Source organism: Melospiza georgiana, chromosome 5 (assembly GCF_028018845.1).
Source record: "Melospiza georgiana isolate bMelGeo1 chromosome 5, bMelGeo1.pri, whole genome shotgun sequence".
NCBI lineage: Eukaryota > Metazoa > Chordata > Aves > Passeriformes > Passerellidae > Melospiza > Melospiza georgiana.
In genome coordinates, this window is record NC_080434.1 from 12,584,013 (window position 1) to 12,598,382 (window position 14,370).

At 37.7% G+C, this 14,370-nt stretch overlaps 1 protein-coding gene across 1 annotated transcript in view; it reads right to left on the bottom strand.

The window, feature by feature from the left end:
- Positions 1-13,742, bottom strand: part of RXFP1 (relaxin family peptide receptor 1) — a 48,109-nt gene extending 34,367 nt beyond the window's left edge. Inside the window, exon 1 of the mRNA XM_058024982.1 lies at positions 13,659-13,742. Coding sequence (XP_057880965.1) covers positions 13,659-13,707 — 49 coding nt within the window. The 5' untranslated portion in view covers positions 13,708-13,742. The remainder of the gene's footprint in view (positions 1-13,658) is intronic.
- Positions 13,743-14,370: the final 628 nt, after the last annotated feature.

Below are 14,370 nucleotides of genomic sequence, written 5' to 3' on the forward strand. Positions count from 1 at the left end.
GACTCTGCTGATTGCAGGAGATTTATGTCTGGAAAAGCCCCCAGTTCTCTGGGGAAATATTTGGTAAAGCTGATGAAGGTAAGACAGAAGATAAGACAGTAAAAATTGTTGTAAAATGCGACAGTAAAAATTGTTGTAAAATGCTAGATAATATTCAAACAATTATTTTCAGATTGAGGAAATTAAACTTTGGTCTTTTATGTGAGGAAAATAAAGATAGCAATGCAACAACAGCAATTAAAAATTATGATTATTGTTTTGCAAATACAGACTTTACTGACATTGGAGTTCACCATGACAAGATAATGATCTATCACTCTATCTTTGTGATGTGGTATTAAAGTTGTTGGCTTTTCTACATTTGATTGATTTTCCACTATGAAAAAATTGAACCACTCTTCTTGTATCATGATTTTCTTTTTTTTTGGCAGCTGAAAGATGAAAAGTGATAAACCCATGACAGACTTGCTTATCAGGTTTGCTTTTACAGATACCAAGTAAAAGAGCCTCTTCTTTATATACCTCGTAGAGAAAATCATCTCCCGCTTCCTGTGACATAGAGATAATTGCAGACATTTCAGCTATTCTGCTCCAGAAAATTTCTTCTCATAACATTAAGCATAAATATTAAAATATTTGCAATGTTTTAAGAGAAAGAGGAAAGAAATAGGTGAGCTGGTATCAGTACAGACAGCAAAACGGCAAAGAACTTCTTTCTGACACTTGTCTCAATACAGAAAAATGTTCTACTTAGCAGCATGTTAATGATACTGCAAATTAAATATTTCTGACTATTGTGTATTTAGGGTTCCCTGAAATCCCCCAGATTAATCTCAAATTTTCAAAAATAAAAGAAGAATTTCTGTTGTGCACTTTTTAAGCTTGTCCGGACTGGCTGCTTTGAGATGCTTATTGCTGTAAGTCGCGTGCAGTGAGGAAGAAGGTGGAAAATTTTCACTGTTTGTCTTTAAATACCTGACTGAGTTAACCCTGCTTCCCTTTGCTAAAGGAATAAGCATGAGTTGGGTTGTCATCTAGTATATATGATAAGGCTTTTAACTCTGTAGCATGGATGCAGAATCACTGGGAAGAGAACATGACAGCCCCTCTTTAAACAGTCATAAAATGAAATCGAAAGAAGGAACGCATTTGGGAAAGCCAAGAACAAGATGTTCCCAGGACAACATGGCTTGGCTTCCAACTGAATTGATTAATTAGGCTTGCTAGTTTTGTGCATTCTTTGAAATACAGGGGTTGGGTCACAAGTGCTGTTTGAGAAACCAAACAAGGCACACGCGCACTATAAGAACACAGACTTAACACTTGGAGGTTCCGTAAAAGAAGTGAGGATGACTCCGTAAAGGGAACAGCTCTGGGCTGATGGGACTGAGCCATGAGCACTGAAACCATCCAAAGGCATTACTCACTGCTTGGTACCCCCTAGTCACACCAGTCTCAACTGTGCCTCATATAGGTTTAAATAAAGGCATATCGTAATACCAGGAAAATATTTATGTGTTTTCAAGAATTTGAATAGCATGAAGTCCAGTGTCATGAATCCAAAATGACTCGTGAGTTCCATCAGCCAAATAAGCTAACTTGTTTTTCCTCACTTTAAGTGAGTTAGCACTTCAAAAGTGTTGAGGAAATCCAATTGCTTTTTTAAAAGGCTCCTTAGATGCCAAGAACTGAGGAGTGATTATGGTACTGAAGAATCCATCCTGTATTTTTCCATTTTTCTGATGGAAAATTATTTTACCTACAGAAGCCCAAGTTCTTCAAATGCACTCATGCAAAACCAGTGGCACTTTTACACTCTTACATAACTTTTTTTAGTTGCTGTACTTCTAGACACAGTGGAAGATAGACTGGGGAAACAAAACACTGAAAATATTCTTGCTTTGATACAGAACGTTCTGTTCTAATAAAACAGAATCAACTCAGAAAATATTGAAGTTAAAATCAATTTCACCTGTAATTTTTGTGCTAGCTTGAATACTTCAAGCTGACAGTTGATTAAAAAATATCCTGTTCTGCTGAATGGTGTATTAAGGGCATGTGAAATGGTTTTGAAAAACCTTTAACATAACATAGAACAGGTCTCATAGGCCTCTTACCTTCATTTGTAAAGATGAATCATCAGAACAAGGTTATAAAAGTTTACAACTATGAATTATTTAACCTTACATGATGTTTAATTAATTATTAAGAAAGAATAGAAGTGACTAGTGAGTGATCAGCTTTGATCAGATGTATCTGAATTACCAAATGACAAAAAAGAAGATACAACCTAAAAAGATATTTTTTAAAAAAAATTTGTTGTCTGAATTTGACCATTACAACAATATGTAGAAGTGAATGAAGAGATGGAGTTAATTCTTAGATTAATTTTCCTGGTTTTGTTCAGAATTTTCAGCTTTTTTCCCACTAAATATGGCATTTTTGAGTAATATATTACCGAGACAAGGATGAAGTTAGTCCATCATGTTTAAGGATAGAAATAAAAATTAACTTCTGCATAATTTCATTTATCATATTATGGATTTATTGGTGAGAGTGCTTTTTTTCTTCAAGTAATTTTATAAAGACTCTCCTAAAATTTTCTTTTAGGAAAAGCTTTCTAGTGATATCTGGGAAAATGTAACAGGATTCTCATATTATTAAATGTCAATAAAACTAAAATTTAAACTTTCCATAAATAGCATATTGAAAATAGATTCCAGATTCATACAAGAACAAAACAGAGTTTATACACTTGTACTTTAGTGCTGTTAATGTACACACACTTGGGGTAACACCCTGGGCAAAATTTGTATATCAAAATAAACCTTGGTCTAGTGGCAATAGATTCTTTGGCATTAATCCTTGAGACAAAGTGTCTGTGGCTTAAAGGATTTAAATATATGTACAGGGCGCTCAGAGAAGTGCAATCAAACTGCTATCACTGCAATGCCTTTTCTGTAATTTGTGCCTCTGCTTTGGTAGTTTTCCAGCCCTGAAGTCCATAACATTTTCTAAATGTATGTATTTATTGCATATGCATTGTGTTTTTAATTCTAGGTTTGACTGGGTGCAAGTGACACCGTGTCATTTATTATCAGTATGACAGATTCATTTCTAAAACACTAGAAATTGTTTTGAATATTTAGCTATTACCTTTGCAACCAGAAATACACTTTCAGTTTTATTGCATGACATTTATCTTTAGCAAACTACATTAGATGTCACTCTAGGAATGTGTAGTACTTGAACTACACAACTAAGTTTATATTTGCTTCCATTAAATACAATATAGTGAAATGGATTTTAGCAAAAATGATGCATATATAATGACTCTTGCACACCAATCTGGTAATTATCCTGGATTTTAATTTCATAAAGTACCTTCATGCCTTGCTGTGGATTACACAATGCTTTAATTTCAGAAGCATTTTCCAAACCAGAAAATTTGTGCTATCTTTTTTGAAAATAGCACCTCCAATCTCACAACAACATCACTAGTTATCAGTTATGCCACAGATAATTCAGTCTAATGAATGCAGTTATAGGGTTGGAGGGTCCTTGCTGTCTAACTGCCAGATAAATCCACTCCAGGGCTGTAAACTGCCAGTAGAACAACTCAGACTGGTGACATGGCACATTGCCACAGCAGTTGGCTTTTATACCTTTCAGTAACGTGTTGTTTTGTTCTGATTGCACAGAACTTAGAATAAGTGCATAAAGAACTGAAAGAGATAATACCTCTAAAAGCCTCAATATTAAGTAAAATAAGTTCAATCCAAACTCTCAAATTTTTTAGGGCTTTTCCAAAGGATGAGAGTTCAGTATAATACCTAACAAAGACACAAATTAATGAACAGGGCCAAACCTTTTTATTGCTCCACTTCCCCTCTTCTTTCTCTCCCCAAATAAACAGAATTTAAACGATATCTGACTATTATTTCTTTTTAGAAAAAAGTTCTAGCTCCATATTCTGACATGATTTTCCAACAGAAAATACATCAAAGTAAGCTTCCTTTTGCCCCTGTGATTTTTGCCTCAGCGTTACTCCTCAATTTCACCAATTTCTCTTTCACAGCAGGGCAATATTGGGTTGAAAGCTGGCCATGGAAACACTGGGGTTTTGTTCAAATGGTGCCAGGTATTGAGTAGAACTGAAGGACCCAATCCAAATGTGTTAAATACACTGTACTTGTGAGTAGCATCCCACCTGGAAGGCCAGGAAAGGGAAGGGTTAGCCATCAAAATAAAGGAAACTGCTCTCCCAGGAGATAATTCTTTCTCACGACCACTATTGAGTGTGTTTGGCCTGGTTCTTTGAGCTCCAAAGAGAAAAGAAGTTTGTTGTAAGTAGTTTTTTCCCTCTCATTTGAAAAGCAGCATTTATGAGGTAACAATTTAAACACATGTAATAAAAAAAACAAAATTACAAAAGTTTCATACCTGGAATGGCATTTCTGAAATTTTGTAATCCTAGGGTAAAAGGTTTCTTCTACTGCAGTATTTGCCAGGTAACTTAAAATTATTTTTGTATGTTATAACATAGTAGTATGCTAATGACTGTTCTTTATATTTTAAAATCTGAGCAATCTAATAATCCAAAATATACTTTATCAAAAAAAATTAAGGACAGATGTTTATCAATAAATTAGTGTCCCTCAAGCAACAATCATTCACCTCATCTAGATAATTCTGAATTTCAGTATGTAAGGACAGTAGTTAGAGATTACTACAAGGAAATTAATTTCTGACTTGCTGCTTTCAGCGAGTTAATCCAGTCAACCATGCGTAAAGTAAGCAAAAGTGAAAGACTGACTAGTGAAAACTAAATTATTTAAATTACAAACAACAGACATTTGTAATATTTCTCTTAAGTTTCCATAAACAAAAGGCAGATTTAAGTGACTTCATGACACAATGTCATATACAGGAGGAAGTTTGTGTACATGTGCATTCATGCATGGAAGTAAAAAGAAATCCAGCAGATCAGACAGAAAGTACTTGCAGCAAAGCCTTAAGAGAGAGCTGCAATGAGAAAGGGGAATGAAACTAGAGAGGCAATGAACATGAAATTACTTGCTGATATTCAGATTGTAGGAATACATTATTTTGCAAAAGAACAGAACAGAAAAGAATTATCTGGGTATCATTAACTTGTCCTCAAGGCAGAAACCACCTAAAAGATCATAAACAATTGCCTAACTTTTCTTCTGTCAAAAAGGGCAAGCCTGTCCTCCATTTTTTTCCTGTGAAGTATTTACACTCTCACCTCCACCCCAAAACAGAGGTTATAGCTAAGTTATGCAATTTATTCCAACTTTGGTATGTTCTTGTGGTGGGGGAAAAACCCCACAAAACCCCAAAAACATGGTAGAATGAGTGTCTTGCAGTGCTGATGATAGAAAAATGGCTTTGAGAACAGCCAGCCCAAACAGTCTGAGGAAAAGAACCTGAAGGGTGGCAGTGGGAGATTCTATTATTTTTGTCTTCTTTTGCTCTCTAGTCTCTTATTTTGCTACAGAGGCACTAGAGCTAAGCAAGCTGGACATCAGCCACAATTTCAGATTCCACTATTTTTCCTCTTCTTCCAAGTAACACAATCCAAACAAGTCTTTAAAAAAATAATCTCAGTTATGCTTTTTCTAAGACTCCAGACAGAGAAAAAGTGTTTGGGGAGCCCTAATGCTGTATTTGAAATATGAAACATAATCTGGGTTTTTTTATCTTTTTCTTTTTTCTCCCTTTATTGTGGCTTTAGTAAAGACTAAAAGGATTGCAATAATAGTTCTTCCAGTGGAACTAAGCCAGCATAATTTGAAGTGAAGCTCTGAAGCATGCTCAAGATTAATCTTGTAACAATGAAAATACATTATTTCTTGGTCAGCCGGAGACAGGACTGTCTGATATATTTTATTAATTCACATACCTTTGTTACTAAGAACCATTTATAACTATTAAGAATTTAAATAGAATATAGAACTACAAGTTCAGATTTGGGAAGTGGCTCTGCCCTGTGCCCTATGAGATTCCACCCTCCTTAAGTGTTATAAAATATGGAACCCTTTGTTGTTCTGTTTTTAAGTTAAGTATTTTAGAAAATCTGTTTCTAAAACCTCACAGAGCTATTTTGCAAAAATCAATTTGCAGAATGTGCTTAAATAAATGCATTATTGTTAGATTCTGACTCATTAATCTTTGCTTCGATTTAAATATGACACGTTTTCCAATCTCTGCTGTATTCCACTGTGAGTACACATAACTCACCACTAAAAGTTGTGACACTCCAGTTAAGTGCATAAAACAGAAATTATCTCAAGTTAATAGGATTTCTGACCTTCATGAAGTGAATAATGTGAGCTGGTTAAACCACAGAACTGGGGACTCATTTAGGCTGGAAAAAGCCTCTGAGATCATGGCATCCAGCTGTTGGACCCCATGACCACAGACATCTGACTTATTCCTTCTTCTGCAGGTTGTATCAAAATGTGCATGCAGATTAAGGGCAATAGATCTTTAAAATATATCTTGTAGATTTTATGTATTTATTAATGTACATAAAGAAATGTCACATTAGCAGCACATATTTAGAAGTTTGTATATCCAAATTAGAAAATATAACAGGAAACAACATTCAGAAATGTGGCTCTGTTTTGGATGCACTTTGGCTAAGCAATATTTTTGTGTGGATTGTTGTGGATTCAACCTTCACACAGTCTATTCTATGTGAAGGTTAAATCACATAGAATTGTTCCTGTTCCTGCTTCTCTTCATTTCATGCCACTTCATCCAACCTAAAAGAGGATTGTGTCTGCCCCTGATACTGTTTTCTCATTGCCAGCAGTGGAGTGCTCTGTGCCCTGTGGAGCCAATCTAGAGACCAAGAAACCAATCTAGTTAAATGATAGTGTGAAACAGTGCATATGAAAATGAAAGATTTTATAAGAAAAAATGAAAATTTAGCCAAATAGCGATAGAACTGAAAGATGTAAAAGATGTTTTATTTTTGCTAAACCAATTTAAGAAAGACATCATGTGACATTTAAATCTTAGGGGTGCAGAAAAACCAGCTATTTAATACCTGTTTCTGATATGTTTTTGGAAAAAGTAGAAAGTGACTGTACTCTCTCTGCATGGTGCTGAGAATCCATACTGAAGAAAAAGCAGGATTTACGGATGCATGTTTGCAGCATTACTTGATTACCAGAAAAGAATTCCTGTCTGAAAAGCAGTGTCTATAATTTCTAGTTAAGACTACATAACAGTTGATTCACATGTTTTACATGGAATTGGAGTCCAAAAAATGAGGTCAAGAAGCCTATTTTTATGGTAGATGGGCCTTCGTAAATAAAACTTCTAAAAATGCAGATTATCTTTGTCAACTGTATTGCTATTAAGTACTCCAGACTAATCAAGGTATTCAATCATGTGGCTTTTAAATTCAATAGTTTAATCATTTTCTTCCCCATACACACAAATTTTGGCTTAACTATGATGTGGGCAGTTTCATTAATGGATTCTGCTCTTAGCCTACTCCAAAGAAGAGCTGATCTCTTCCTATCTATTAAAAACAAATCAAAACTAAAAAAACAGGGCAAAAATATATTTCTAAGTTCAAAAACACCACTTCTACCCTCCCAAGCACTATGCCTTCTTCCCTACGTTGAGCATAACATTGACAATCAGGTCTGTGATGGGAAAGTCTCTTCTCCCAGGTCAAGCCAGTTATTTCTTTTGCAGAACAGAGGAGAAAGAGGGAATGTTCACCTGCTTTGACAGACTTGTGCATGCCTTTGAGCCTCAGTGACTGCACAGTCTCTCCCACTCCCAGGGCCATACTGACACTTTCTTTTCTCTGGAGGCAGCACTGACTTGACTGAGACAAACCCTTGTGACCAAATAAAGCCTCGGGATTGATACAGAACAGCTGGGTGGAACACAACGAGCTGTGCTACAGGGGATGGGTGATTTACCATCCTCTCTGGATGTGCTCTGCTAAGTCATCTCTCATGCACAGATCCCCCAGGGTCAGGGTCACTGCTCTGGGCTCTTCCTCCCACTGCCAGCTCACCCTCACACCAGGACATGAACGCAACCTGCGCTCCCAGGGCTGGGTGTCCCCATCAGGCCACCTTAGACTCATTCAATCCCTTATTTTCCCGTCAGTCTTTCTTCCTGCTGTCTTTCTCTTGCCCTGTCACACCAGTCAGCTGCATGCTGGATCCCTCAAGAGCATTGGGGGAGACACAGCAGGGAGTGAGCACAAGACTCTGCAAGACTTTGCTTATCCACAGCCACTTTATGTACAACATCCATTTATTAACAACATACAATCCACACCTGAATTCAAACTCCAGACCTTTTTATTTCATACATTTGTGATAACACACCTCCATATATTGCTAAAGGCATTTTATCTATGCTTTGATTAGTTTTCTAGTGTATTACTGGCATCATGCTCTTTAGTCTACAGTTTAACCACTTAGAAGCTATAATATTAAATTCATAATTAGTTCCTTATACTGCTACAATAATTATACTTCCCATTTTTAAGTCTTCAGAGATTACTTAGATCACAGTTTAGAATATGAAATTATTGCTCAGATGGGGAGCTGAGACATTAACATATGTATGGCAAGGGTTTCTGCTAATTTGAGGTTTTTACTTTCTGAATCAGTCAGTTTCACAGAGTACTTAGAGCACAGCTTCTACAGATGTCAGTGGCAGCCATGCAATGAACACTGCCACATCAGGATGATCAAACCAAAACCGCCAGAAAAATCTGCTATATAATTATTATCCAATTGTAAGGCTTTTAGAGCAAAAAACAGGAAAAGTTTTCCACAGCGGAGTTCAGTTGCTTTCATGAAATGGCCTTCATTTTGTAATCCCCGGCCTCATCCACATTTTATCTTAATCTTCTACAGCAAATGAAGGAGGGATCACGCAGCCAGCATAACTTACCATAATTTTTGATTCATCCTTTTAATGCAGGACACAAAGCATGTGTTTTTGTGCAGTTATAATATGAAGAAAATTCAGCATGGGCACATAGCACAAATTAAGATTGTGTCTCTTGCCTAAATTCCTAAGCACTGAGTTTACAAAATTAATAACGTTCTCTGACATAGGTAACATTTACTATTAGAAGAGGAAATCCCCTCCAGCATTTTATAACAGGACAGCATGCTGCATCACTAGTTCAGGTCCTTTAGCTCTCCAGACCTTTGTTTTTGGGAGGGTAGAGTGATCTGACAGCGCTGATTACCAACCTCTGGGCAGAGGTGCTACTCAGGAGGAGACATTTTGAAAGAAGTCAATAAGTCACAGGACAATTTTGGGCTTCGTTCTGGCTTTGTAATACAGAGCTCACCCTACCAAGCACAGCTTCTTTTTCTGCTCAGGCTCAACCCAGCTGCTTCACTCCCATCCTTTTTTGTCTGCTTCCCATCATCTCATCCCCTTCTTTCTGTACAGAATCCTAGCTCTGATCTCACCATCCTCTGACTTCATTCTTCAGATGCTCACTCCCTTCTCTCAGAACTCCCTGTCCCTCTCCTTTAATTAACTTTCTGTTCCCTGCTGGCTCCCTCTCTTACATCCCTTTCCTCAGTCTCTGCTCTCCTGGACTAATAATCCTCCTGATTTCCATTTCCCCTTTCTAAGTAGCATTAGTCTTTCCCCTCAATTCTGTGTTCCATTGTCCCATCTACCTGTCCCTTTTGTCCCTGCTTTTGTTGTCCTTTTCCAGTCCTTCCCAATACATTGTCACCTCCTCTGTCTTTCAGACGCAACAGTTATGAGTTCCTGATCCTCTCCGCTCCCTGTGCCTCCCAGCCTTGCACCAGCCATTTCAAAGTCTGATTTGATGGCTTCAAAGTCATGGCACTCAGGAGAAAACTCATGCTGAGATGGCTGGTGACAGATCCTCTGAGTGTCACACTGGTCTCTAGCAGCAAGTAACATCTATTAGAAAAGGTTATTTTTGCTTTACTGCAGCCAGGCTTGAGCAGCCTCATCAGCTCTAGTGGGATGGCTGTCAGAGGATTGTCTCTCAGCACAGTGATATTGTAGAGAGATACTTCAAAAGAGCTGTTTAAGAAAATGCTTTGCTTAATACAAGATTATCCAAATTGATCAACGTAGGCAAAGTACCAATTCCTCATATTCAGAAAAAATTTTGGAAAAGTTTCGCTTGTCTCCTTGCTCAAGGTCCACAGATTGCACATAAAATTTCAGAGCAAATGGTTCAAGTCTGGTAGAGTTGCTATAAACACGGAATTTTTCAACTTGAGTAGTTCCTGGAGCTGTTAACAAAGAGGTGAAAACACTCTTGCCCAAGCAGCAGCTACAGGATCTAAGATCTAACTTTCAAAGCTTCATTTTACCATTTTGTATATTTTAATTACCCTCTAACTGATACTAGAGTAAATTTTCCTCAGGAAATCTAGCTTGAATCCCTGATTTTCTGTAAATGTACTGATTTTCATGTTATGCACACGTAGATTCACAAGAAGCGCATTGTTCTTCTAACTACAGGAAAGCCAGACAGACTAATGCCCAAGTTAAATTAAAGAAATAACCAAATATTATTATTACACAATGATTATTTGAGCTTGTGCAAAGGCTGAAGTAATTTCACTTTCCTATTTACAAATCTGGAAGGAATCTTAAAATATGTTACAAACTATGTAAACAGGAGCACAATCATAAACTTGCAATTTTCTGAAGGATTCAGGATTGTCTCTTTCCCACATTTGACAGAAAGCATTTGGTGTAAAAGATCTTGGCCTTGAAAACAGCTGTCACCTGCATGAAGTACCAGAACAAGTAATGAGATTCAGATGGTTTAAAGAAAGTTGTCCTTGGCACTTTAAAGTGAGGGTAAAGGATGGAAAAAACACGAGGGAAGAACAGAAGGAGGAGGCTAAAGGAGCTGGAGGTACAAACAGAAATAGGATTGGAAGCATCAGGTAGAGGTACAGAGCATAAAGGGTTAAAATTGTAAGAGTTGTAATTGTTTTTCACAAGGAGCCTGCCAAAACCCTTTTGGAACTCACTTTGAATACTTTTCAATACTAATACTCCCCTGTTTTGCTTAATGATTGATAAATGAATTGTTTGAGGTCCTGTCACTTAGCCAAGGTCCAGGAGGATAAAATAGCTTTTGTCCCCAGAAAGAAAATCAAAGGCACTCTGGGGGCACAGCAGTGCACTGCAGAGGTTGCAGCAGCTCCAGCTGAGTGTCTTGCTAAGAGAAAAGATGCAGCAGCAGCCAGAGCAATGCCAGCCACCCACCTGAAGTGACCTGCCAGCTTTGCAAGGGGGGTGGTGACCCACCCAGGCAGAAGTTCATCCTTGGCTACACATCCAGTGTTGCCAGTTCCACAGCTGGAGTCTGAATTTATTTATCTCCATGTTGTAACCACTGCTGTTGTGTGGACAAAAACCATGATGCAGATGCGTTTTTTTTTCAGAGAAAGCTCTACCTGGGACAGTGTATTCCACTGGGGAACATACTCAGGTGGTTGCCAGTACGTACAAAGCTCGATTGCTTGAATTAATTTGATTATCTAGATTTTGGAGGGAAAGGTTTTTCATACATAAAATAAAAAATTTAATGAAGACTCTCAAGGAAGAGAGTAAAAACTTCAGCTGCTGAATGGAAAACTAAAGGGACACAGCTTGAATGGATTCAGGTAAATCAAACTAGTAGCTTTTGTACAATATGTACTCCTTATTTTATTTTCAAGAGAATTAGAAGGATATGTAACTTTGTAGAAATGAAAAAAAATACCAGCACCAAACATAAAAACCTCCACAACAAGACACAGCTGAACTTGCAGCCATCCACCGAAAAAGTAACAAAAAATTCTAATTTCTAAGGACAGCTATCCTTACTCCAGGAATGTTTAATACCAGCTAGCCTAAAGGCTTGAGCAGAACTGATGTCTATTGAGAAGATGAAATCAGTCAGCTTCTAGGTGCGGTTATAATTTGCATTGTTGACTAAAACTCTGAAAGGCAGTGAAGCTGTGAACAGTGCACTGAGCAAGGTGAGGAGATGTGACAGCAACAGGAGCTGATTTTGGTGCAACACAGAGCACTAACAGGTGCCAGAGACTCTGGGCATGGATGTGCTTTAATCATGTGGTTTTCTTATAATACCCTATACATGATGTGTAAACCCAAAAAGGTAATGGCCATCATAATTAGTAGGCTTGTAGTCATTTACAGTCCTCACTCGCTACCCTATTTTGCAGTATGCTTAAACATATTCCAATATGTTTAATAAACTCCATAGCAGAGATGAATTTAACAGCAGAAATTATAGCAACAATTGGCACATATTTTATGTTTTAATGTTTGGGCATAGAAAACAATAATGTGAAAGGCTTAATTTGTTGAAAACACTTAGCCTTTATTCTGCATAACTGGAAGTACTACTTTAAATATTGAATTATAGCTCACGGAAAATGCAGGTGCATATGAAAGCAGACCTTGCTCACAGGTTTGATACTACATCATTATTGTTGCTTTCTTAATTCCAAATACATTAATATCACTGCTTTTTTCATGCATGCAGCTTGCAATTATGTATTCCTCTAAACCATACAGGAACTGCTTAGTGTTTTTCCACTGATTTAACTGAGTTTTGCAACTGGAAAACTAGCTGTGGATGGAGCTCTATTTCCCAAACTCCTAGTGGGGGCAAAACCCCTTACAAATGTTATCTTAAGCAGCATCCTATGAACACATGAACACAAAATTATTTCATTTAAAAACAGGAAAGAGAACAAGCTGTTGCACAATACAAAAGATTACAGAATTCTACCTTTTGCTCCTATTATTTTAACAAAACTGTTCATATTATAAAGAGTAGCTATTTTCATCTACACAATTAATGAAACACTATTTTAATATTGGCGTTGTGCAATAGAAAGCAGTTAATAATAATTACAACTAAAGAAAATTATAATCATTAGGAACTTTCAGCATATAGATCAGCACCAGCAGCTTCACAGGGACAGCTTTACCAAGTCCTGAGAAGCACTAACAAACAGGGCACTCGAATGAAATGAAGAAAACACAGCTAAAGTAAGCAGTGTCTTGTGTAACTCTCATCACACTGAAGTGATTTGCATCTGAAGGAAAACTAAAATTGAATTCAGTCTCCCTCTTGCATGTTATACTGCCTATCATGCTAAAAATTCCCATTACCTGAACACGTTCTGCTCTCTGAGAACTACCTATTCTAGTAGCACTTGCACAGTCTCACTTCAGACTACTGAACTGAGTCTAAAATGCGGATTTCATGGCATCTGAGTAAAGTCCGTTCTGCAGGTACCTTCAATAAATATTTACAGCAAGTATTTATGCAATGTTTAAGCTCTCTCTCATTTTAAAATTTCAGCTCATAACTATTAATAGTAACACTCAAGGCATTAAGTGCAAAAAACATCTGATCCTGACATGTAGCTAGTAACCTTGAGAGACTGCATTGCACTTTGATTCTATTGAAAAATAATTGACACGAAGAAATGTAAAATAACATGAGATGCCACGAGATACCACAGTTTTTAAAAGAAATCCGCTCCTGAAGTTTATCAGCTCTCTGCTTTGCAATGTTCAAAACAAGAAAGGAAGCCAGGGGCACTTACCCTTGGTACCAAAAAGCAGGAGCATGTAGAAGCAGCGGTTGGGTGTCATATCTGTCCTTCAGGGATTCAGTGGATAAAGTCAGGGAGTGCTGTCCTTCTGAGCGCACGCCAGCCGGAGAGCTGCACGCACAGCCTGCCTCTGGGAGCCCTGAGCAGAGTGTCAGGAGAGCTCCTGCTCTCCCTGCCTTCCTCCCTGCTCGCCTTGGCTCTCCCTCTCTCCCCCTCTCTGGCACACAGGCACATGAAAGTTTCCAGGATCACACTCAGCGCTGCCTTGCAGGCTGGGATGTGCTCTGTGGCAGGCAAAGGCTGGGCTGTGTGCATGGACACGGCTCTGCCCCAAGCAAAGCTGCTGCTGCTGCTGCTGCACAAAACACTGCCAGGTCCCCAGAGCTGTCATCAATAGCCCAATCATTCTTCCTTCTCTTTTTTTTTCTCTTCCTAAAATTTCATTCCTGCAAGAGGTCTGAGAAACACAGTTTTATTTCGTCTAATCTGTTTGAAACCAAATGTTTTCTGTAGTTTAGATAAAAACTGGAGGTTTTTCAACTAAGGGGAAGTGAAATTTATAAATATAGTCCCTTTGTAGCAATCCAGACACTCAGTGAAATATAGAAAAATGCACAATTTATTTCCAATATCAGCATGTCACTACTTTTACACACTAACCACTCTTCGTGACTAATGCTAAGGAAAGCAATCTGAAAGAACA